This window comes from Lathyrus oleraceus, chromosome 2 (genome assembly GCF_024323335.1).
Source record: "Lathyrus oleraceus cultivar Zhongwan6 chromosome 2, CAAS_Psat_ZW6_1.0, whole genome shotgun sequence".
Lineage (NCBI taxonomy): Eukaryota > Viridiplantae > Streptophyta > Magnoliopsida > Fabales > Fabaceae > Lathyrus > Lathyrus oleraceus.
The window spans coordinates 358,026,503-358,054,345 of NC_066580.1; the positions used below are offsets into that span (position 1 = coordinate 358,026,503).

The 27,843-nt window shown below is 35.9% G+C and overlaps 1 protein-coding gene across 1 annotated transcript; it reads left to right on the forward strand.

Moving 5' to 3' along the window:
- Positions 1-22,941: 22,941 nt before the first annotated feature.
- Positions 22,942-27,550, forward strand: LOC127119520 (uncharacterized). Its single transcript, XM_051049759.1, has 5 exons — positions 22,942-23,651; positions 23,755-25,571; positions 26,339-26,755; positions 26,857-27,062; positions 27,144-27,550. Exons 1-5 carry the CDS (start codon positions 23,566-23,568, stop codon positions 27,396-27,398), a joined length of 2,781 nt encoding a protein of 926 aa, XP_050905716.1. The 5' UTR covers positions 22,942-23,565; the 3' UTR covers positions 27,399-27,550.
- Positions 27,551-27,843: the final 293 nt, after the last annotated feature.

Below are 27,843 nucleotides of genomic sequence, written 5' to 3' on the forward strand. Positions count from 1 at the left end.
TGGGTTTTCCTACCTCCTTTGATACATTCACTGTAAGCCAGGAAGAACTTTTTGAATATAGAGAGCTTGAACACTTTTGGGGTAAGCTGACTGGAAATGATGAGCCCGAAGAACATGAGTTTCTCTCTGGAAACATACATAACCCGGCTTTTCGCTATTTCCATAAGGTCCTGACCCACACTTTATTTGGGAAGAAGCCAAATAGTACTTCAGTTTCACGTGATGAACTCTTCATCATATTTTGTGCTTCCCAGAACCGTCCAGTAAACGGTGCTACTTTTATGTTAGCTAATTTGGACCACCTTATCCAGGATGAGCGAGCACCCATTAGAATAGGCGGTTTGATCACTATGATAGGTAATGCTATTGGATTACGTCAGCCTATGCTTGACCTTAGCCCTTTTTGTGGCATTACTACTATGAGTATACCCTTCCTCTTCAACACTATGTTTATAGCAAACATAGGGTCTGATGAGTTTGAGCTTATTATTGATAACCAGGTTCTCTGCCTATTCACCATGCCCGATCCTAGAACTAGTGTTCATAACCAAAGGAACTGGCTCTATAACCTGAATGAAACCCTAACTCCGGCTGGATCCACTGAATCCATCCAGGATTATGAGATTTGTGATGACTATGAGCACTATGTTGACCATATCTCTCTTGCTGAATCTGACCCTCAGACTCCATCCGGCTACTATGATATTGATCCTCCTCCTCAGCCTGTCCTGACCGAAGAATCAGCCATGCCTGATCTCCGACATCATATGCCAGGAACAGATATTAAAACCGTCATTGAAGCCTTGATGTCAGAGCAAGACGCCCTCAGGGAAGATTTCCACAACTTGAGACTTGAAATCCTAGAATACATGAGCAGCACGGCAAGTCAGTTACGTATGTTACGACATCATGTTAACTCTTTTGCTCCTCCGGCCAGAGATCCGAAGATAGATGGAATTTAGTTATTTCTTTCTAAGTTATTTAGTTTTAGGCTAGATTTTTCATTAATGTTGTTTGAATTCATGTTTATTTCTATTTCATTTCATTGTTTTCTTTCCCTGTAATACATTATGATCATTTTTATTTAAGCTGTTTAGTTAATTTTATTATGCAATGGCTATTACGCTCTACTGTTGTTACCTATTATTATTATTATACAAAGCAAGTAAGCATGCACAATACATTAAAATTGCAGACTAAAAATGATCATAAGCAAAATGAAACATTAAAATACGCTACCAAAGTAATTCTGTGAAGCGCTGTTGAAAGCCTTTCCAAAAAGAAATGTGTGACGAGCGTCACACTACCCATAACGGACGGCACGTCTATTGCCTGTTACGAGCGTCACAGCCTTGTGACGAGCGTAACGCCCCTCAGACATGTGAACGTTAGGGAGCCGTTGGAGACGAACGTTACACTTTAACTTTTTACATTCCCCATTCATTTTTCATTTACCACACTTAATTACTCTTCAACCACTTTTTCTTTCTATCTTCCAACCCTTCTCCTATAAATACCTGCCAAAACTTCCTTCATTCACCACAAAACAATTCTCTCCTATCAAATACATTTCTTTTTCTTTCCAAATCATCCCTTCAAAAATTCATCACAATGGCGGGAAATCAAAATTTCGGAAATATCATCTTCCGATCCGGAGATGACAACTATCAGCAAGAGCAATTCGAACGTTTCCAACAGCGAGGCGTCGCTTCCACCAGGTACCCCGATTTAACTTGTTTACAACAATTAGGATTACTCCAAGGTATCGAATGGATGCTCCGCCTAGCCGACTTAACCTTCCTTTGCACTCATAATCAACCCACCTACCCATCCCTAACCTTAGAATTCTTAAGTTCATACGACTACACCACTCCCGCCGGTGAAGACGAATTTTTAACCGGTACCGCAACCTTCCGCATGTTCAACACCGAGTACTCCTTAACCCAAAACCAATTGAGTACCATGTTACAATTTCCCATAGAAGGTCAGGTACACCCCAAAATCCCTCCAAACTCAAACTGGAACACAGTTGGCGTTTTTGGCCTTTTTAAGAAAATTACCGGTATAGATACCTACAACTGGGAAGAACTCCTTCTCTCCCATATACATAACCCCACTATCCGGTACTTCATCCGCATCTTGCAAAACACAATTTTTGGAAGACCAAACAACAGCAAGGTCAACTCAAAGGAGCTATTTTTCCTCCAATGCGTCTTCGAACCGGATACTCAGGTAAACGCCGCCTCTTTTCTCTTTCATCATATCCGCACCTTATGTGCTAGAGGCCGGCAACCCTTTATAATTGGTGGATTAATAACATCCATAGCACTTGGCCTGAACTTAGGGGATAAACTCCAAACTTTAGAATCCCTACCTCCCCTGTCTATGGATATCAGCTATTGCCGCTCCAGCCGCCTGATTAAAAACAGAGTAGGCGGAGGATATTATCTTATGGTGAACAACCAGGCTGTCCCAAGCGTTGTTCTACCAAATATCGCCCTAACTGATGTCACAAACCCCGACCGCCACCTCTATGATCTAAACGCTCCTGAAACCACCGAGCCTTTACAAACAAACCCACAAACAGATGAGTTTGAAGAAATGGAACAAGGTGATCATCCTCCTACACAACATTCAGCCCCGCTCAACCCTTCCGGTAATGCAACTGGCCCATCCTCCCAACGTCGTCGACGAAGAAGGCCTGCAACCAACGACGACATTATGGATGCTATCGATGGAATGCAAGCACAGAATGCAGAGATGATGCAGATGATGCGTCAAATGCAACAGCAACAGGACGCTCGGAATGCCATAACCGACCAGCGGTTTACTGAGTTGTTTAGCAGGTTCGACAACTTAGACATACGTCAAAGATCACCAGGTCCAAGAACCAGAGGCGGAAGGCAGCCTTAGTTGCTATTTTCTTTGCATTTCCATTTTGTCTTTCTTTCCCTTAAAACATTGAGGACAATGTTTAGTTTAAGTATGGGGGGGAAACAATATTCTTCCTATTTCCATTTTTCAAGTATGTTACCTTCCCTTTCATTGTTATTTCCCTTTCTTACTATCTAAAAAAAAAAAAAAAAAAAAATTATTTTAAGTTAAGTCCGAGTGTGAAAATTTCTATTATCTATTCCCTCAATTTTCTTGAGCCATAACAAAAAAATTTTAACACACCCAATAAGTATAAAGGTTTCTTACTCTATAAAACTTGAGTGAAATCAAAACAAAATCATTACCATAACAACGCTCTGAGAACCTCAATATGTTAGATCAGGATAAAGTACCTATTATACCGATTCCTTGAACTTTTAGTTCTATGGCAACCCCAAGTAGTTTATACAGAAGTCAGCACCATCTTAATAGCAAACTACGTGGAGAGCCGATGAATATAAGTGAATGATCCCCAAAAGTAACCTAAGATATATAAATATATCAAGAAATGCACTAAGTAAATTAGGTGATCCTTACCAGATCATTTAATCTAAAGGTTGCAGATCATGCAAAAGCACAATACGAAAGATCCATTATGAGTTGGTTCAGTAGGAATCTGGTACTGAACTTGGTAGGGCGGACTACGGTTCGATCCCCCGCAATTTGCAATGGACTGAATAATGAAGTTATCCGACTTATGTACCAGAACTTCTAGCTAAAAGCGAATCATAATCACTAACCGGTTACTCCACTATGTGCGCGAAAAGATAAAGGGCTTAATGTGATTTCGCTAGAATGAAAACGGGTAAAATAAGACTAAAGGAACCAGGATAGCTATCATAGGGTACTTGAACTGATTTGCATAAGGTAGGGTTATCTAAGTTGTAACGGTAGTTGTTGATGTCAAGATTAAACTCAAGTCCTCCCAAACAAAAACCCATTTGCAACCTAGTACGAATTGATGTGTGCTTTGAAATTTCATCTGGCTAAAACTTTTAACAAGTTCTATACTTAATTTTGCTTGAGGACAAGCAAAGATTTAAGTATGGGGGAGTTTGATAACACGAAATTATATCACATTTTAAGACTTAATTCAATTAGATTATATTATCATTTACTTTAGTTTATCTCATTTTATCAGATATTATGCAGTATTTCCTTGCTATTTATGTCAGGTATCCATTTTGAAGCAAAAGTGAAAAAGGGAAGAAAAGGAGGTGTAAAAAGGAATAAAAAGGAAACAAATATCAAAGACCAAGCCCAACCCAAAGAAAGCGCACGTTGTGCCTGTGACGGGCGTCACAAGGGTTGTGACGAGCGTCACACTAGAAGCACCACTGTGACGAACGTCGCACATGGTGTGACGAGCGTCACACCATTCCACTAGCTTTTTGGCGCAAGTCACGCCCTCAGAAAGACTTGAAGAGGAACGTTGAGAAGTTGGTCTCCTATATCCACGCCGCGCATGTAGCCACGTTGAAGAATGGGAGAAACGGAATGCAGTTACCAACACTATTATAAATAGCCATCTCACAAACCTAAAACGGAGACCGGTTTTTCCACGCTCACATTGCCGAAGCTCTGCCAAATTTTCTTTTCACGCCTTTTGCTTATTTTTCCTTTTCCAGCATTGTTTATTTTATTTATTTCTTTTGCAAGCTTTACGTTCTTTTTCCCTTGCAAATTTACCTTTCCAGTTTTAGCTTTTAGATATTTTTCGCATAATAGTTTCTACACCGGAAACTATTGTGCAATTTTATACTGGATTTAACCTTACGTTATATTCCAGTTTTATTTCCTTGATTTAATTTACTGTTTAATTGAAGAATCCAAGAACAAATCCTACCGGCTTGTGGTGGAGTGTTCAAGACCATTGTATTACGCATTCAGGTTCTTTAATCATTATTTAATATTTGTTTTATTATTTATCTATATTATCTGCCTGGAATGAGTCTGTTTATGCATGATATAAATTCTTATTTATTTAGCATGTCTGGCTAATTTGCCTAGGTATCGGTATGTAAAGTAAGCAGAATAAGGGATCAAGACTGAGTCGGTCTACCTAAACTTAAAATCAAAATCAATCTTTTTACGGTCTCAACTTACAGGTTTAATAACAAGATTTTTTACAAAAGTAAAAGACATAAAGAAGTTAAAATCAATAGAGCGAGAGTTTGAGATTTTAACTGGACAGTGTAAGTTAGGCATTAATTCTAGATCAGGGCGAGAGCAAGTTTTAGAGTTAATTAAATTCTGACCTTTTCCAAAAAGTATTTTTAAAGATTGAATGTGAGGACGAGAGTTAAGCATTTGGATTTAATTATATAACCTAAGTCAACAGAGCGAGAGTTTGAGATAAGGGTGTTTAAAACGGTCAGTATTTTCTTAAAAAGAGTTTCTGCAACTTTATTGCTTTCAAAATATGGTTTTTGACTTAATTATAAGTGACAGCAACATTAATATAAAATCATGGTTTATTCAACAGAGCGAGAGTTTGAGATAGAACCTTTAACCAATAAAGTTAACCGAAACGATTCATTTTAAAACCAAGAAACCGACAGAGACTTGATTCCCTAGTTTTGACGAACTACATACCGATATCCGTTTTATTAATATTTAATCTAGATATTAGTTTAGCTCTTAGTTTTTCCCAAACAATCAAACATTTTCACCTTAGATTTACGTAGTAACCTTAGATAACGGTATATCGATTCATAAGTCCCTGTGGGATCGATATCTTTTAAAACTACGCGATAGAACTGTGCACTTGCAGTTTGTATCCCATTCTCGACTCACCCAGTCGAGCGATCATGAACCCCAAATGAATAACAATCATCACAAATGAACCCCGAGATGAACCCCAAATGAATAACAATCATCACAAATGAACCCCGAGATGAACCCCAAATGAATAACAATCATCACAGATGAACCCCGAGGATGAACCCCAATATGAAGAACAATCGTCACAAATGAACCCCGAAGATGAACCCCAATATGAAGAACAATCGTCACAAATGAACCCCGGAGATGAACCCCAATATGAACCCCAAGTCAATATAGGCGAACCCCGAACGGATAACAGGTAACCAAAGTGAACCCCAACTAGTGAACCCCGAATAATAACAGAGGAAATCCCCCAAGGTATGAACATACCCCCCACACACACACACACTGAACAAATGGGTACTCACACCAACGCCAACAAATGCCGGAAACAAAGACTCGAAACGGTAAATACAAGTCGAGAATAAGGGTAAACACATGCGAAAATAAAGAAAAGGGTGCCCGGAGAGATTGCTCTCAACCTCCTGCCTACGTATCTCATCTGGTATGAGAATCAGGGCGACGTAGTTCCCCTTACCAGGGGTAAAACACTCTCCTAACCAGAGACCGGGGAAACAACAAACTAATAGGGAGACTAAAACTCGAGCCTAATAGTTGTCATGCAATCAATATCCCTAAGTCGAGGTCTCTAACAAGAACTTAACTCATCCTGGACGCGAGTCAACTCAAGTCTAAACTCTACATACATTCAACTTCCTCAGAAGTCAATCGTACGACTCCTACAGAAATGGAGATGAGAAGAGGAAAGCAAATAACCACACCAGCATAAGTGAACAAACATCACACACTATATCCATACAAGAGTCTCAAACAATGGGTGGGCTTTAGTCAAGAGGGGTCATATCAACCTCGACAAACAAGTCAAATTGTAAGGGGTAATCTGTAGCTCTTAACCACTGACATTGAATGTCAGGGTGAGCAAATAAAAATGGTAATGAGGATGAGACCTCGTAGCTCTTAACCCTGGCCAGGGTGAGCTTATGATACAGAAAGCGTGGGGATCCAGAAAGTGGGATCCTTTTCCACTTGACAGACTCTGGACAAAAGATCTGGGGCACATGTTCAGAAGCATCAGCACGTACTGTGAGCATAAAGAACGACACACTGAATAACGGGGAATCGGTTACAGATCCCTACCTTCCGTCAATTGCCTCTTCTCTTGGAGGTCTTGTCAAGTATCACATGCCTCTTCTTGGAGGTCTTTGGGCACAATTTTAAACAAAACACAAACAGAGCCTCTGAAGGAGGACTTGCCCGCAAAATGCCTGCCAAAAAGGTGACATGACTTCAGACTACATGAAGTAAGAAGCTAACTACATAAGTGGTGTGTCAACTACAATCCAATGCTCAAGCAAGATCTAAAGCAAGCAAGCAACTAAGGTACCTGTACAAAGACTAAACAGTTAGTACTTCAGTCATAAAACCAGAAGACAAGCAGTGAAACCCTCTAACAGTTACACAATTCAATGCATTAGTGCCCTAGCACTCAAATAAGCTCATGAGCTCACCACATCAATTAAAACCCTACAAAACAAAAATAGGTCAGAACTCAATGTATTTGTATCTCACAAGGTGAGAACAAACCCAATCATCAATGATGAGTATCCACCTGAAACAAGCGACAAAGTTAGTTTATGTATATCCAATCAACACAACAAAGCATAAACAAACAATGGCATGAGATGAATTGAATCACAAATCAGGGATCAAACCAATGTAAAAGAGGCAAAGGCTCACACCACAAAGAAGACCCCAAACCAAGTCAAAGAAATGGACCAAGAACAAACCCTAAAACTGGGTCAAAACTCTAATACAAAGACAAGACTCAAAACCTAACCAAATGACCAATCCAGGACCCATCCTTTTGCACATCACACATTCAAACACTCCCTCCAATGTCCTCAAAAGGACCAGCATCAAATCAATGATCAAGTACCTCTACTGGCCTATGTAATGTAATGACAAAAAATATGCACAAAATGAACTTCCAATTTAGAAAATTCATATCAAATCAGAAATGCATGCAATGACTTTGGGATTTTTTGTATAAGTTCCTTATGCCATGAATGTTCAATATGCAAAAGATCAAGTCGAAAATGATGCAAATGCTATATGAACAAAAATGCACCAATTCAATGTCAAAAATGTGACACAAATTGTCACATTTTTCTCTATGTGTCAAATATGATGATAACAGGTGAGAAAAAATCCAAACCAGTGACCAATAATTCATGTCATGTATGAATGTCATGTATGCAAAAGAGTGGATCAAAAGGCTCAAAATTGAGGATTTCACAATGCATTGAATGCACTAGATCAATTTGGCACAATATTGCTTCAAAAATTCCCACATAAAAATCCAGACATCAAAAATTCTTGAATTTAACACCATAAAAAAGTAGACACAAATACAAAACTATCAAAAAAAATTGGGACTCAATTGGACATTTTTTGGATTTTATATGAATTAAACAAAATGACCAAAATAATTGAAATAAAATAGAAAAAGGAGAGAAATGAATATTTGAATTAAATCAGGAAAATCACAAGCCATTGGATCTGGCGCGCATCTGAAATCAACGGTCCACATTCAAACTGATGAAACGCACCGTTTCATTAATCCAGTTGTCTATCCAGTCAGCCTTCAACGCACGCGTGGCCTTGGTCAAACAAATCCTATCCAATCAAACTTCCACGCAGTGCACCACATGGCGCCCACTCATCAAAACCCTAGCCATGACACAGACGCCGGAGCTCTGCTCCAGTCGTCTTCTCCGACGAGTCCCCGGTGGCTCCCACGGCGGCGCCACCCTAAAAATTCCCAGAAATTCACCAGACCACCACCATTCCACTCATTTTTCCATGTTGATTCCAAATATCACCTTAGTTTCTCCTAATTCTTCCTAGGTTTTGCAAATCGAAGGAGAGAAGTTTTCAAATCCAAACTTCCAGTCACAACTATGTCCTCAATTCTCACTCAATCTCAATTCTAATCATATATTCATGGCCTACGCATCAAGATCTTCAATCATATAACCTAAAATCAGCAAAAGGAGAGAGTGAAATGGAGTCACCTGGAAATGGAGATCTCTGAAATCACGATCTCACGAGCTCGGCTGCTCCAGATCAACTCCTTTGAACTTCCTTTGAAGCTTTATGCAAAAAGCAATGGCTGAAACCTCTTGAATGCACCTCAATTTCCAAATTCGATCATCATGATAATGCACTTGAACTGCTCGATTTCTTGAGGAATAGTACCAAACGATGGATGATTCTTGCTCAGTGAAGCATGAGGATCAAGAATATGCAATGATCTTTGAGAATTGTGTGAATAAAATGCAAATTCGAAGAGAGAGATTTTTGAGAGAGTTTCTTGAATTCTAGATCTGAAAATGCAGTTATGGCAGTTATGATTAGGGTTTCACTACTTATACTCCTTGCTAATAACACTGATAATCATTTTATCCATTTACTAATCATGATTAGTGAGTTATTATGCCAATTGCAAAAATGCAAATTGAGCTCCCATAGCCATAATGCACGTGTTCATCCCCATGCTAGGATTGGAATCCACTCAAGAGCAACCAAGGGTCAGGATTTGAAGATTGTTTTGCTTGCATCTTAAGCCAAGAATGAATGGTGAAGATTTGCTTCATTTTGAACATGTGTGAAACAAGGAACATACACGCCTCTCTCATGCATGGAAAGGGCTCATTTTTACTCAAACATGGTCTATGAAGAAGGCTGAAGTGAAGCCTTGCCTTGGTTCTTTGTGAATTTTGATTTGTAGCATGACACCATCCTTAGAACAAATGTGAAATAATGTGACTTTTGACCATGATTCCTTGAGGCTTAGCTTGCACAATTGAGTCAAATGATGTCATTTTGAGATGCCTTGAACATGAGAAGCACTTTGCAAAAAGAATGAACCAATTTGAAGCATTATATCAAAAGTTATGCCATTTTGAATTTCCATGCACACCTTGTGATCAAATGACCATAACTCCTCAACCATTCATCATATGGACATGAATTAGGACTTTTTGGAAAGGGGGGCCAAAGATCTACAACTTTCATGTTCACCAAAAATCCATTTGGAACTTCCTTGATATTGAAAAGTCAAGTTGAAAGTGGACCAAAAACTTGCCAAATTTGGAAACTTTGAATTATAGGTCATTTTCCATTTTTAGTAACTTTTGCCATGACCTTTGAATCTTCAAGATGGATGTTTAGAATGATTAATAGACCCTATTTGAACATGATTAAGGTGTCTCAACTCATTTCCCCACCTCATAGCCCTCAATTGACTACACAGTTGACTTTTGGTCCTCAGATGACCTTGAAATGTCTTGATCAACTTGAACCTCTATCACTTGGGGAAATTGCTTCAAAATGAAACCCTAGCTCATGCAAGCTCCTTATAATAATCATGTGATCCTCATCCCAAGAAAACACCTCATCTCTTTAAGAAACCCTAGTTGGAAGAACTACATTGATTAAGGTTGACCAGAGGTCACAACCCTAATCCAAAGGAACTTGAGGATGAACTATGAAACCCTTGATGATGATAGAACCATGATGATGGTGATATATCCTTGCAGATAAGATGATGCTCAAGACCTTTGAAGAATCAAGAAACCCTAATTGGAGCCCATACCCTCAGATGGCTGATGATCAATTCATAGAGACCCTCAGGCTTGAATCACCTAACTTTTCCATCTTTTGAAAAGACTTTGGAGGATGATCTTCTTATTTTCATATGAGATGCAAAATGCAATGCCTAATGCCCTAAAACATGAAATGCAATGCCCCAAACTAGTCTCAAGAAGAGGAGGGCAAATTTTGAGGTGTTACAAGTTGCAATGCACAATGCTCAACAAAGATTATTATGTGTGATTATTGAGAAATGCGATGAAGAATGAAGATGATGAGCACTTTGGTGTATATCTTTTACTTTTCTTGTTATTTTGCTGAAGAAGAGACATTTGAATATTTATATGATGCGTGGACAAATAACTAACATAACAGAAATATTTTCCAAAGTTACACAGCAGAAAATTAAGTAAAATAGGCGATGAGTCGACTCAAACAAAGTTTATTTCAGGGTTGAGTCGACCTATGACTCGACCTGTTCGGACCCGTGGCAATATGGTTCAAATGAAAGTGGGAAATGAGTCGACGTAAGGAGTAGATGAGTCGACTCATTCAGGTTTCCCAGAAATGAGTCTACCTGTGACTCGACCTGTTCGGACCCGAAGGTTTTGCTCCGAGTCATGAGTCGACTCACAAAGCTTAAACTTCCAAAAATGAGTTTTGCAACATATTATGACCAATTTAAACCGATCTCCTATGAACCTAGGATATTTACTATGATTAAGTGCATGATTTACATATAAGATATGCTCCTATATGCTTGGACACACTGAACCTATATTTTGAACATGTTAAAGGATGAATACTTTCTATGCTATGATGATATTATCCAAAGACATGTTGTGGGCGACTAGAGAGGTTTTCCATCATTAAAATGAGTACTAGGCATATTTGCCCTCACAAAATTATGTTATAACAATATTTCTGGTGAAAACGTTATTTCATACTGACAATAGTGGTCGTCAAGGCTAAAGTAGCAAACCTTTACCTTGTTTTTCAGAAACACAGAATTAGGGGCAACTGTCTGTGTCGATCAATAACGACTCCGGACGACCATTATGAAGGAATTACATTACTTTCAGAATCTTCCTAAGAATCTTCCTAATATACGAGGAATCTTCTCTTTATAATCACAAAAGATCTCAAATACATTTACATTTAATGACTCTCCACAATTTATTTTTAACAAATAACGGGATTGTTATTTTATATATATATATATATATATAATATATATATATATATATAATATAATATATATATATATATATATATATATATATATATATATATATATATATATATATATATATATATATATATATATATATATATATATATATATATCGTTAATTTATTGATTTATGTTTACGGTGGAAACCAAAATTCAAATCAACTATATTTTTTTTTACTTATATTATTCTGTCTCATATATAATAAGTTTGGATGTCATAAAATGAACGGGGCATAATGGAATGGAGCGAAGCGAAACAAATATTTTATTTTATTGTTTGGAAATTTAATAATAGAATAAGGTAAGTTGTTCATTCCGTCTAAATTGGAAGAGAAGAAATATGATCATAAATGATGTAATGGAATTGAATCCATACCAATCTATTCCGCTCCGCTCCATCTAATTTTAATGATCCAAACAATAAAACATCATTTCATTCCCTCTCATTTTGTCTCGCTTCACCCGATTCCATCTATCCAAACAAAGACTAAATTCATCATTCATAATAAATTTGCTTATCCCTAACTTGCATTTTTCATAAAGTAAATCCTAGCAACAGTTTTTAATTTATCAAAGTAAATTAAATGATAGTTAATAAATTACACCGTCATCATTATCGATTTATACTATTACTTTATCAGTTGTCAAACTTTTCTTAATATTTAGATCTATATTTAATTTATGATATAAAATCATTTTATATTATCAACTTATTTCAATTACTCCTAAATTATATGTTTAAATAGATGCACTGAAATGACACGCACACCACTTGCCAAAATACACCGTCCAAAATCCAAATTCGAGAATATGACGAAATGCAGCATGCACTGAACATGAATAATGTCATTTATTGACTATAAATATTCCAAGTGGCTTATTTTCTATCACAAAATTCACGTAACAGTATCTAATAACAACCCTTCAAATTAAAGTATCCTTCACGATTAAAAAAAAAACATTATAGAAAAAGATATATATGAAAAAAAAAGGTAGTATAGGCTTTTCAGAAAGTTATTTTATGCCATCTCTATTTGTTAACCAGTGTTAAGTCACATCAGAAACGAAATTGCGATACGCCTGCATTAAATTCTAAGAAATTGATTAATATGTATTTTCCTAAATTAGTAAAATAATCAAATTTCTACCTTATTGTGAATGGAAAAGTTTTGCATGTTACGTCTAAAAATACTATACGTAAGAACCTTTAATACTAGAAGATTTTATTGATCATAAATGTATTTTATTACATGTAATAAATAAGTTAAATTTATTAAAAATATTTCACTTAAATCACTTAACTATAAAATCAAATATAAATTGATTTAATCCTTTAAAAAATCATGAATATTTTGTCACAAAGAAATTGATGATAAGGGTAAAAAATTTCATATATTTTTAAAACTGATAGACTAAAAAAATATTGCATAAAATAGTATGATATTTTTAAAACTTTTTTTCCAAAGAATTTTTTTCAGGTTACTTATTTTCAAACATCTTTAAATAAAGTTAAATAAATTTAATAAATCTATACACCACATTATAATTCATCGCCAAATACAAAAATATTCAATCTCAAATTGAATAAACAAGGTACTCAAATTATGATAGATCATTATAATACAAATAAATTTACACTATATATTTAAAATGACAATAGTTTACCATCAAATACAATACAATTATTATAAAATTAAGGTTTATCATTAAATTGGATACGTGAGTGTAACTCAACTAATATATATATATATATATATATATATATATATATATATATATATATATATATATATATATATATATATATATATATATATATATATATATATATATATATATATATTATATATATATATAATATATATATATATATATATATATATATATATATATATATATATATATATATGAGATTAATTGAAATACACTGTCAGTGTAAAAAGATTTTACACCATCAGCTAATTATAGACGTTGGATATTAAAAGAAATTTGACTTTTATTTTAAAAATCTATAAAGTAATACAAACGGGTGATGGTGATGAACCGACGGTGTAAAACTTTTTACACTGACAGTGTATACTAATTAATCTCTCTCTCTCTTCTCTCTCTCTCTCTCTCTCTCTCTCTCTCTCTCTCTCTCTCTCTCTCTCTTCTCTCTCTCTCTCTCTCCTCTCTCTCTCTCTCTCTCTATCTATATATAATATATATATTATATATATATATATATATAATATATATATATATATATATATATATATATATATATATATATATATATATTAACTGAGTTACATGTATAAAGAGATGATATATGCTTATTTATATTTACTCCTATGTATTAATGTAAAACAAATTATTCATATTATAATATGTCCCTTTCTGGTTAGGGTTTGCCCACGACAGCGAAAAATCATGTATGGTGATGTTACAGTGGTTTTAGAGGATCTGTTCATGTGAGGTGAAAGATTTTGTATCTGACGTTGTGCTTTAGGTCTTATGCGTAAGTTATGATATGCCCCTTTCTCCCGTTATGGAAAAATATTTATAGCAGCATTGGGCTTAGGATTACTTTGGAAGGATTACTGTTCACTCAGTCAATAATGGACCGTTGAATCCCTATTTCCTAGGGAGGCGTGGGGTTAACTACTGACTCTGACTTCTTTATGCCTAAAAAATGTCTTTTCACACGTTTTCCTATATTTGGGCGAAAGGAATGTGCTTGGGGCGAGGCGAAACCTCATTGGAGGCGACATATGATCGACTCCCTTCCTGTGGGCTACATAACTCCCGCCATCGCCAGGTCTTTTAAAAATATAACACTACACAGTCCTTCAAGCATAAGGGCTTTGATAAATGACATAGCATTTTTAGACCATAGAAGGATGGAGTATCTCGAGGCCTTAAGTTTTCTTGATGATATGTGTAATGAACCTGACCGATTAAACTTTGGGTAATTTTGAGAGATCTCATTGAGCTCAACTGATGAGACTATAAGTCCCTCAGGCTAAATTATATGGAGCCTGGTTAATGAGACTACAAGTCCCTCAGACGAAGCATTGAACCTCTCAGACGAGACTTATATCAAACTCTCAGATAAGACTTAAGGCTAGAATTCAATCGCGCCCCTTAGGCGAGAATTATATGTTTGGTCCTGCCCAAGAAAAATCTAGGTCTCTCATGCAGTGAATTTAGATAGCATGTGAGATCTTAGTCCCTTAGGAGAAATTATATGGAGTCTTGTTGATGATACTACAAGTCCCTCAAGAGAAATTATATGGAGCCCATTTGATGAGACTACAAGTCTCTTTGGTGAGGCTTTGTACCTCTCGGGCGAGACTTTTATCAAGCCCTCATATAATACTTAAGGCTAAGTATCTGGGGTTAGACTTCAGTCGCACCCCTTGGGAGAGATTATATGTTTGGTCCTGCACGAGAAAACTCTAGGTCTTTTAGGAGAGAAATTTAGATAGCACGAATATCTTAGTTCCTTAGGCAAAATTATATGGAGTATGGCTCATAAGACTACAAGTCCCTCGAGATAAATTATATGGAGCGGTATGGAAACATATTACAATAGTGGAACCATTACATAATATTTTGCATACGTTACAAGGTATGCCAAAATAATACATAATGTGACCTCAGAATCATCACAAAATAGATGAAACTGAAACATAAATAGCTAGGGTAAAAATCCTTTAGACGGTGCCATCACGCCATCTTTCCTTTACCTTTAGCTACCGCCCGATCACCAGAAAAGTTAAACATGGGGTGAGATACAAGTTATCTTAGTGGATTCCTCCTATCTTAGGAGTCCTCACAGTCATGGGAAAATATCCTGAAACATTGTTTTAAGGTTCCTCACCTTAATATATTATTTCATACGCACACAAAATATATATCGGGTACACAAAACATAATAAGTTATGTGAGTTATTTATTCATTTGTGGTATATTGCATCATATCTAGACATGAGATGCACCAGTTATCTAACTGTGGAATATCTCATCATACATAAATATGAGAGGCACTACTTACCTAATCGTGGTATATCACATCATACTTAAACATGAGAGGCACCACTTATGCAATCACGGTATATCGCATCATACCTAAACATGAGAGACACCACTTATCTAAAAATGGAATATCGCATCATGCATAAATATTAAAGGCACCACTTAGATGGAAAAATATCATGGATGCTTCACCATGGTATATCTCTTTGTGTTATCTTTCCAATTCAATTGGTTGCGTCTCAAACCGAGTTATAAAACTCAATTTATGCTATTTTTAATTCTGCTTTTTCCCACACAGTCAATGGTAATCGATTATCAATATGTGGTAATCGATTACTAGATAATAAGACTACAAGTCCCTCATGCGAGGCATTGGAACTTTTGGGTGGGACTTATATCATGCCCTCAGACAAGACTTAAGGTTAAGTCTCTTAGGCTAGACTTTAGTTGTGCACTTTGGGCGAGATTTATATGTTTGGTCTTGCTCGAGAAAACTCTAGGTCTCTAAGGAGGGGAATTTATATATCTTAAGAGATCTTAGTCCCTTAAGTAAAATTATATTAAGTATGGCTAATGAGACTATAAATCCCCCAGGAGAAATTATATGGAGTCTGGATGATGAGGCTACAAGTCCCTCATAACATACATTGGATCTTTTGGGTAAGACTTCTATCAAGCCCTCAGACAACACTTAAGGATAAGTCTCTTAGGCTAGACTTTTGTCACTCCCATTGGGCGAGATTTATATGTTTGGGCCCACCTGAGAAGACTCTAGGTCTCTCAAGAGGGGAATTTAGATAACATATTCGTATTTCTCTGAAAGGCGGCAATGATCTCTTACAAGAGGTTTAACATACAAAATATTGCCTTAAGAAGCGAGAATGATCTTCGCCATGAAGTCTAGCATAGAAAAAAAATACCTTAAGAGGCAGCAAATATCTTCTCCATGAAGTACAACATACAAAATATTGCCTCAAGAGGCGACAAAGATCTTCGCTATGAAGTCCAACATGTGAAATATTGCCTTAAGAGGTGACAATGATCTTCTCCATGAAGTCCAACATACAAAATATTTCCTTAAGAGGTGGCAAGGATCTTCGTCATGAAGTCCAACATACAATGTATTATGTTAAGAGGTGACAAAGGTCTTCAACATGAAGCCCAACATGCAAAATATTGCCTTAAGAGGCGTCATCAATCTTTGCCACGAAGTCCTGCATACAAAATATTGCCTTAAGAGGCGGCAATATCTTCTCCAAGAAGCCCGTAATACAAAATACTACCTTAAGATACGAAAAGGATCTTCTCCAAGAAGTCTAGCATACAAAATATTTGGAAAATATCCTCATTGATCATAAATATTGAGGTAATTGTTCATAGAAAAATACTTATGTTTCTTATGAAATTATAAATAATCTAAATGCAATAACATTTAAGATGTAGGACATTCCAAGTTTTGGGTAGGAGTTGTCCGTCTAATTCCTGCAACCTGTATGCCCCATGGGGAAGATTTTGGAATATGTGACATGGTCCCTCCCAGTTGGGTTGCAGTTTTCTCTGTTGAGCGGATAAAACCACTTGCTTCAAGACTAAGTAGCCTTCTTGCATCTACCTTGGCCTGACTTTGGAGTTGTATCTTTGGGTGGTTCTATGTTTCATGGAGAATTCTCGTACATGGGAGACTTCTCTCAATTTGTTGACCAAATTTGTTGCATACTATAATCCCTCATGGCTTACCTCTTGGTTAAAATGAGAACATTGCCATGAGGGTGTGTCAATCTCTACGGCCAGTACGACATCTGCTCCGTACACCATGTAGAATGGGGTTTGCTTGGTAGTAGAGTGAGGGGTGAAGTGATATGACCATAATATTTTGTAGAGCAGTTCCACCCATAAGCTTTTGGCGTCATTGAGCTTCTTTTTTAGTCCCTTCATAATTACCTTATTTGCTGATTCCTTTTCCCCATTGGCATGCAGATGTACAATGTATACGAACTTTATATGTACTTCTAAATCTAGGAAAATTCCAATGACCATATCATTAGTGAAATGGGTTCCATTGTTGCTAACGATAGCTCTAGGAAGCCCAAACCTGCACATAGTTTTCTTCCAATAGAAGCGGAGAACTCTTTCAATTATGATTTTAGCAACAACTTTTACGTCTATCCAATTGGTAAAATAATTAAACTCCCATTATCATGAATTTCAGTTGGTATGACGCCAGAGGGAACAAACCTAAAATGTCCACGCCTCACTTGTAAAAAGGCCATGGTGAAGTCATTTACTGAAGAAGCTCAATTGGGGCATAATAGAAGTCAGGGTGCCTCTGACACTGGTCACACTTCTTGACAAAAGTGATGATATCCTTCATTAGGGTAAACCAATAATATCATTCCCTAAACAATTTATAGGCGAGAGCCTTTCCGTTAATATGGCTGCCATATGCTCCATTATGGAATTCGGGTAGTACTAGGGCAGTTTCATATTCTCCTAGACATCGTAACATTGGAGTAGCTCTCCCCATTTTGATTTTTTTTCAAGAGAAAGGTGTATTTAGTAGTTTGTTTTGGATTCTCCTTGCTTCTCCTTCGTCTAGTGGGAGTTCGTCTTCCTGCAGGTAACACAGTATCAGTGGCATCCAACTAGATATCGGGAAAACTTCCAGGGAGTAGACCTCGCCCGCCTCGATATCGGGGAAGGTGAGAGTCTTCTGGATAATTGTTCTATTATACTATTATGTCATCGAAGTGGCAAGTTTGGACATAATGTCTGCTCTGAAGTTCTGTTCGCGGGGAACATGTTCTATTTCAAAATAAGTAAAGCGAGAGGATAAACTTTATAACTTTTGCATATGTCTTACCAGTTGAGTTTCTTTATCCCGATACTGCTGTCCAGAGACTTGGTTGACGACTAATTGGGAATCACTCTTGGCTTTCAGTCGAGAGGCTTCGACTTCTAGGGCGAGGACCATGCCGACGATGAAAGCTTTGTACTTTGCTTGGTTGTTGTTGGCTTTGAACTCAAACTTGAGTGTCTGCTTAATCGATAAGTCGCTGGGTAATTCCAAAATTATTACTATGTTGATACCTTTCATGCTTGAGGCGTCATCAACTGATAATGTCCATTCCAGTGGCATCTCCTCATCTATGGGCGAGCTAAATTCTACAACAAAATTATCCAGAGCCTGGGACTTGATGCTTCCTCTCGAGATATACTGGATATCATCCTTACCGTGAGATCTGGGTATTTCAAAAACTGTCAAATGAGATAGTTAGTTTTCACGAAGATCTTGTGCACTTAAAAATAAGGACGCAACTTCTTCGCTATGACAATGACAACCATTGATAACTTCTCAATATTTTTATATCGTGCTTCACCTCCCCTAAACACATTGCTTATGAAATTCACATGCATTTCAGCTTTGTTTCTTTCCTATACGAGAACTGAGCTTATCACATGATCTGTGACAGAGAGGTCGATGAGTAATGGCGATTCCTCTCTCGAGTGAGTGAGAATAGGAGGCGACACGCGGAATTCTTTTACCCTCTAGAAGGCCTCATTTCATTCTGCTACCCACTTGAATCTTTCCTTCTTCTTCAAGGCGGAAAAGAAAAGGAAACCATTGTTGCCCGCACATTATAGGAAGTGATATAAGGCGGCGATGTGACTTATAAGTTGTTGCACTTCCTTGACATTGATGGGGCTTCTCATGGTAATGAATTCTTGACATTTATCGGATTGGTTCAATCCCTCTTTTCATTAGCATGAACCCTATGAACTTTCCAGTTTAAACTTCGAAGGAGCACTTGGTGGGATTCAAGCACATATTGTACTTCCCAAATGTCTACAAAATATCCTTCAAATCTTCTGCATGGTTATGCCTCTCAGTAGTCTTCATTATCATATCGTCAACATACACTTCTATGTTCCTCCCAATTTTGTGGGAAAACAACGTCTACGAGTCGTTTGTAGGTGGTGCCAACACTCTTGAGGCCGAAGAGCATGATATTGTAGTAATACCTGCCGTGATTCGACATGAAGGCGATTTTTGGGGTGTCTATGGAGTCCATATTAATCTGGTTATACCCCGAATAAAATCCATTAAGATCAAAGTGTGGTAGCCTAAGGACCCGTTGATAAGGTGATCAACGTCCGATAGTGGATACAGGTCCTTCGGGTTAGTCGACATTTAGGTTGGTGAAGTCCACACACATGCGCCATCTTTTGTTTTCTTTCCTCACCAACACCATGTTAGCAAGCCAGGTAAAGTATTTTGTTTTCATAATGAACCCGAAATCAAATAGCTTTCCTACTTCCTTTTCAATGGAAAACATTTTCTCTTCGCCAACCTTCTGCTTCCTCTATGCCACTAGTTTGACAGAGGGGTCGATAACAAGGTGATGTCTAACCACTTTAGTGTTTATCCCGAGTATGTTAGAGGGGGCTCAGGAAAACAAGTCAAATATTTTAATATGTTGGTCGAGTAACTCTTGTTTTTCTTCCTTGATAAGTGAAGTACTTATCTTTGTCACCTGATGGGCTGAAGAACCTATTCGGACCTCCTTCAAGTCTTATGTGGGCATGAGTCTTTCAGTCCACGCCCAATGTCTGCATTTGGGACTTCAGGGAGGGGCACCCACAAGGGAGAACTCTTCCCTCTCTGTCGCCAGGATATTCTGATAGAATTCTTAAGTGATCTAATGGTCTTATCAAATCGTACCAACTTGCCCTCCAAGCGTCGGGTAATCTAGGACAAAGTATTGGGTGGAAATAACTGCCATTAATGCATTGATGAAGGGTCCCCTCAGGATGATATTATAGGATGATAGGGTATCCTCAATAAGGTAGTTAATCTCTATCACCTTAGTGTCGACTCCTCGCCACATGTTATCTCTAGGGTCACATGGCCCTTACTTGTACATGTTCGCCAAATAATCATATTAACGAGCCACTAAACACTTTGACATCGTTAGGATTAGGTTGAAGTTTCTACAAATAATCCCAAAATAAGACGTCAACAAAGCTCCTAGGATCTACCAAGACCCTCTTGATATCCCAGTTTCCATGTTATACAATGATGAATGTAAGGTAATTATCATGAGGGTTAACTCTGATGGCATCCTTGTAAGAAAGGTGATGTTGACCTTTGTTTCCCCTCGTTCACCCATGGGCAAACCCGAAGACATCACATTTACAGCAAGCACCTTCCTTGCATATTTCCTTTGGGAGGTGTTGGAACCACCTCCCCCAAGTGAAACCTCTGGTTATGGTGTTTGTATTGAAGCATAGAGTTTTATCGATTATCTTTCGGAGGGAAGACAAAAGGAATGAGGATGAAAAAGGTATGATCCATGTTAGTTTTACCGGGGCGCCAATGTACTTGTCAAAATGTACAAGTGTGCATGGCATCCCTATAAGGGTAGGGAATAATTAGAGACCTTAGTAGGTTTATAATAATTTCGGGTGGTTAGGGTTTGCCCACGGTGGCGAGAAAATCTATAAATATTATGGTGGTTTTAGAGGATCTGCTCACGTGAGGTGAGAGTATTTGTATCTGAGTGTCGTGCTTCGGGTGTCATGCATAGGTTATGATTTGTCTCTTTCTCTCGTTAGGGGAAAAGTATTTATAGAGGTCTTAGGCCTAAAGTTACTTGGGAAAAATTATAATCCACTTAGTCAATGGTGGACTAATGAATCCCTATTTCCTAGGGAGACGTGAACCAACTACTAAACCTGACTTCTCTCTGCCCAAGAAACATTTTTTCCCTTATTTTCCCATATTTGGGCTAGAGGAAGGTAATTGGGGCGAGGCGATACCTCCTTGGAGGCGATATATGATTGCCGCCTTTCTTAAGGGCTGCAAAGCTTCTGCCCTCGCCAGGTCTTTTACTATAACACTACACAATCCTTCAAGCATGAGTGCTTTGATAAAGAAGAAGGTGTTTTTAGACCATAAAAAGAGGGAGTATCTCGAGAACCTAAGTTTTCTTGATGATATGTGTGATGAACCATACCGATTAGGCTTTGGGTTCTTTATAGAGGTCACATTGAGCCCGTTTGATGAGACTATAGGTCCATTAGGTGAAACTATATATGGAGCATAACTGATGCGACTACAAGTCCCCAAAGCAAGGCGTTTGACCTCTCGGACGGGACTTCTATCAAGTCCTCAGACAATACTTAAGGATAAGTCTCTTTAGCTAGACTTCAGTCGCGCCGCTTGGGCGATAATTATATGTTTGGTCCCGCCCGAGAAAACTCTATGTCTCCCAGACGAGGAATTTAGATAGTCTGGATGATGAGACTACAAGTCCCTCAGGCGAGATTTATATTAAGCCCTCAAACGATACTTAAGACTAAGTCTCTTTGGCTAGACTTTAGTCGTTCCATTTGGGGGAAGATTTATATTTTGGCCCCACCCGAAAAAACTCTAAGTCTCTCATGCACGAAAGTTAGATAGTTTGGGAGATCTTAGTCCCTTAGGCGGTATTATATGGAACCTGGCTGATGAGAATACAAAGCTCAGACAAAATTATATGGAATCTACCTGACGAGACTACAATTCCCTCAAACGAGAAACCTAGATAATTCATATTTTAATATATGTTGATCTAAAAAGATATAATTATTTAATGAGACTTTAAAAGGAATCTTATCAAAATCAATCCAATTTGATTAAGTTTAAATCAATTTTTGAATATCAAAATTCAAGATAATTTTTAGTTAATAATAGTATTATTATAAAAATGTAACAAAATAAGAATTTTTTTATAAAATATAATATGTATTATAAAAATCCGCTTTGAGTTCTTTTTAATTATTTTTTAAAATTGATTTACAATTTTAATTTAAATCGATCTATGATTTGAATTTGAAGACTCCAATGTCAACTTTTGATACAAGTCACTTTCATAATTAGAATTCTCAATAAAAAATATTAGCATAAATACTAGTATATTACTTGCACGTACACATTAGGGTTTACTTATGAAATAAATATCAACAAATTTATGTAGGGTACGTAGTTTTTATTTGAATAAATAACTATATGCATGAAGCGTGCCTAAGTTACGTTGATTCATCATCCATTATTTTCTTCTTGCAGGTGGGGTTGGTTTACTCCCTAAATTAATGGTAGCAAGATTGTAATTCATTATTTTGAACTTAAAACATGAAATCTACTATTTTCTTTAATATATATAATACTAGTATGTTTTAAATCATAAGTAGGCGTTTTTGTTATAATTTATTAAGAAAATCACTATATTAGATGAATTTTTCCAAATTGAATGGTGATTCAAACACCACTACACATTCCTACGAATCTAGTGAGAAGAATTTTTCTTTTCAGTTTCCCAAAGAGCATTCAACACACTGACCCACTCATTCCAAATTCCAAGTTTAGTGAACAAATATGGTAAACGGCTTCATTGAAACCAATCAATAACAAACTCCGTTTCATTTCAATTCTCTAAAACGTATCAAACATGTTTATCATGTTACAAAACCTAGTCAAAATCAAAACCAAAACCTCATTTTTCTGTTTTCTTAATAATAATCACACGTTGCTTTCTTTCCTTGTCCTTCTCTGCTAAATCTTCTCCTACAATCTCGCTGTTTTTTTTGGGTCCAAACACAAATTATGCCTCAAAGATCTTATTCCATAAGTTTGAGAAAGAGTCCACTTTTCCACTATCAATGTTCCATTTGAAATTCTCCATAGTCTTAAGTTGTTTTGGAAATTTTTATGGACATAAAAACATAAGCTTTTTTCAAAAGTTGAATTGGATTGAATGATGTGTCATGTGACCCTTTTTAATGCTTAAGAAAACTCTACATTGGTTTCATCAACAAAATTTGTTTTTGTAAAAGGAAACATGTCTTTTGCTTTTGGTTCTATGAGGGTTTTTATCAGCAATCATGTGTTCTATTTGTTTGGATTGATACTCAAATACTTCTTCAGGTTTGGTGAAATTTGTTTTGTTTTTTTTGAGGTTGTTTGGTTTATTATAAGTATATAGAAAACAAGTGATGTTTTGTTTTTGTTTTTTTCATTTTATTATCAGGTTTCTTAATTTAGGAGATGCAAAAAAGGATCTCAATAATTCACCATCACAAGGAGATTTTCATGATTCTAAGATTGATGGTTTCTCAGAGGAGCTAGCTAGTTTTCTGTTTTGGAGTGATGATTTTCTTCAAGGAGAAACAGAGTGCTCTGTTTTCATGGATTCTGTTCATGATGCAAAAACAGATTACTCTGTTTTGAAGGAGATTCACTCTGATTTTCATGAAGGTTTTGTGAAAACAGAGGTGTACATAGATAACTCTGTTTTAAAGGAGGTTGAAGATGGTATAGAGGGAATTGGGAGTGAAATAGAAGATGAAATTTTCATGGAGAGTGAGTCTTCAAACTTTTTTGTTCATGAAGATGAAGATGGTAAGGAAAATGGTGGAGAAGATGAAGGTTTTGTTTCCATGGAGAGTAGTTTCAATGATCATGAAATTGAACATGGTATTCATCATGATTATATGAAGTTAGAAGAGAATAAACAAGAAGAGAAGGAAGATAAAGAAGAAGAAATAGGAGGAGATTCTCTTGTAAAGATTGACTATGATGTTCATGAGAATGGAAGAAAAATTGATGAAATTGAAACAGAGTACTCTGTTTTCATGAAGAATGTCTCTGATGTTATTGAAGATGAAAAATATATAGAGGGGCATGTTGTAAAAGATGATGAATGTGAGAGTGATAATAAATTGGATGAAATTAAATCAGATTCATCTGTTTTCGGTGTTTTCGGGGATGAGGGTTTCCATGTTCATGGTGATAATAAATTGGAAGAAGAAACAGAACAAAAAACAGAGGACTCTGTTTTTGTGGAGAGTGAGACTAATACGAAATTCACAAGTAAGTTTGAATACTTCTCAGAAAAAGATACGAGTGGTTTCGTAGAAGAACCGATGACATTTCGATTTAGCTTTCGAGAGTTTTTCACGAGTCCAAACATTTCATCCATTTCTAATAATGTACACAAAGAGTTTTCAAGCATTGATTCAGAAAAAGACTTTGTAACCGAAAAAGAAGAACAAAAAGAAGATCATATTCATTCAACCGATAATCAGCTTCCTTTCGAGGGCGAGGCGTTTGGTGGAATTGATTCATCTGATGAAGACTATTTCATTTTCAATGAAAATTCAATTACATCAGATTCTGAGTCAGAATCATCTAGCTCAAGTGGTTTAATTTGGAGCAATGGCAACATCAACAAAATTGACGATTCATTCTCCTATCACTTTCTTGGTAGCGAAAATGGTAGCGAAAAATTTGAGTCCGAGATTCTAAAATTGATGATGAGAGATGAAAGAAAAGAAGGCGTGGATGAAAACCCATCTTTATTTGATGATAAAGTTTCAAACTTTGAGGGGTTTTCTGAAGATGAGTATATAGAAATGGAACCTAACATGAAGGGTTTGAAATCTTTTATAGAACATGGTTTTGAAGTCAAAGATGAAAAAGAAGGTGTTAAGAAAAGTGAAGAAGCTAAGTGTGAAGAAGAATTGAATGAATCTGAATCTGATGAAGACGAAGATGATTTTGAATGGGAGCATGAAGATATAGTGGAACAATTGAAGTTAGAATTGAAGCATTCAAGACAAGGTGGACTTGCCACAATCATAGAAGTTGAAGATGAAGACAAAGAAGAACAAGAACAAGAAGAAAAAGAATCACCAAAAGTGGTTCAAGAATTGAAACCAATGAAAATTGAAGTGAAGTTACTTGAATACAAGGATCAAATGAATGAGATTCAAAAAGTTTACAACAACTATGCAGAGAAAATGAAGAAACTTGATATCTTGAATTATCAAACCATGCATGCATTAGGTAAGAACTCAATTAGCTTCATTTATTTGTTAAATTCTTGCAATTTTCAACATTTTAGATTCATGCAATATATCTTTGTTTTTGCTAAATTTTGTTGCTTTAAGATCAAAACATAACATGAAATCTTAGATCATATATGCCTAATCACAAATTCTATTTTTTCACACTTTCAATAATCTATAAAAATATGGATATCGGAAATACAACACCGAGAATATTTTTATAGAGATATCATAAAAAAATGTAATTTTTAAAAGCTTTTCTTATTTAATTTCATAATTTTTTTTCTTTGATGAACTTTTGTCATCAAACTCAATCAACATGAAAGATTTTAGTATGGTGGGTCATTGTTCATCTCACACCCAACACATGTATTTAATTATGTGTCCATAAAGTTATCTTGTTTATTTAATCAATAATTAACCTAGAGATAGTGACAAATCTACATCATGAATTTAAATTCATATTTTTACTATTGAATTTAATTTAATTTCTCTAGCAATCTTTTTCCTATTCTTCATAGGTCTACTTTCTTATACACTAAAGACATCAAAATCAGTGAATAAGATTTGTTCTCTTTTTTCTTCTTAAGCATTCAATAAAGTTGAATAAAGAACCTTCAAATTACTTTAAAGTTTTGACTAGGATTGGTTTCTAGTATTATACTCTAAGCAAAGAAACCTTATTTATTACTTAGTACTAATCAATGATCATGTTTTTCCTTTGATTATTATGACTAATTCATTCCACTTTACCCTTAATTGTAGGTCTTCTTCAACTAAAAGACCCTCTTAAACTAATTTCAATACCAAAATCCACCATCTCAAATGCAATAATCTCTCAAAATTTATGGCCAAGAAAGTCAACAAAGATCACATCTGACCCATTTTTGAAACTTGTTCATCAACTTCATAGAGATTTGGAATTGGTGTATGTTGGACAAGTTTGTCTCTCATGGGAAATTCTATGCTGGCAACACATGAAAGCTATTGAGTTACAGCAATATGATTCACAAGGGCCTCATAGCCATAGGTATAACCATGTTGCTGGCGAATTTCAACTCTTTCAAGTATTGATGCAAAGGTTCATAGAGAATGAACCATTTCAAAGTGGACCAAGGATACAAAATTATGTCAAAAATCGTTGTGTGATCAGGAACTTGCTTCATGTGCCTGATATAAAAGGTGACACGTTTTTTAGTTAAATATATTTTTAATCTCTATAATATAATATATTATCACGAGTCAGATACTAATTTTTTTTCGTGTGAATATGATTGATATAGATGATAGTAAAGGAAGCGAGGAAGATCCTATTGCAAGTGGAAAGTTGGAAGATATTATAAAGGAATCAATGCGAGTGTTTTGGGAATTTGTTCGAGCGGATAAAGATAATGGGAATGTGAATGTGATTTCTAAGCATATTGGAAATGATCTCAAAGATCCTACGATTTCAAATCTTCTAGTGGACATTAGAACACAACTACAAAAGGTGATACATGTGAAAAGACTTTTCTAATTAAGCTATCAATTAATTGTATACAATATTTCAATCTTGTGTTACATTTTGCAGAAGGAGAAAAAGCTGAAAGACATAATAAGAACTGGAAATTGCATAGTGAAGAAGTTCCAAAAGCACCATGAAGATCAACTTGATCATGAGCAATTAGTTGCACAAATTGGGTTGAAATTGATTTCAAGAGTGATAAACATGTCACAATTAAGAAAAGAACAAGTACTATGGTGTAGTGAAAAGTTGAACCGAATCAAATTTTTAAGCAGGAAGGTTGTTCATGTTGAACCTTCTTTTTTGATTTTTCCATGTTGATTCAAATCCTTGATTCAACCAACTTAGATATATACTTTTTTTTCCATCTTTTTACATAAAATGATATACTAGCTTAAATAGAAATGGTAGATTCGTTACAAAATTCTTAGCTTTTGTATTATTGTATATATTAATATAGAACTTTTGAAGCTCCTTGCTAGCAATAATAAGATAGTGCAAATTTTGTGTTGCCTACAAGTTTGTCATACACTATATGTACTAGATTGTATATGCTAAACACAAGTTTAGTTTATTTTGAAATCTATAAATTGAACTTATGTAAAAAAAAATATTATTTTGATAATTATATAGAATTTCCTTTTCTTCTTTTGACAACTCAAAAGGGATAACACATAAAAATATTAATACATTGCATTTTTACTTTCTACAAAAATATTTATCAAACAAACATAAATTGAGAAACTAGGCTAGGATTTATGTTCCC

What these genes read in the sequence shown, in the direction of transcription:
- LOC127119520 (XM_051049759.1), top strand. Translation starts at nt 23,566, where the DNA reads ATGTCTTTTGCTTTTGGTTCTATGAGGGTTTTTATCAGCAATCATGTG. An exon ending in ATACTCAAATACTTCTTCAG is followed by an intron (nt 23,652 to 23,754) that starts GTTTGGTGAAAT and finishes TTTTATTATCAG; the next exon opens with GTTTCTTAATTTAGGAGATG. An exon ending in TCAAACCATGCATGCATTAG is followed by an intron (nt 25,572 to 26,338) that starts GTAAGAACTCAA and finishes CCTTAATTGTAG; the next exon opens with GTCTTCTTCAACTAAAAGAC.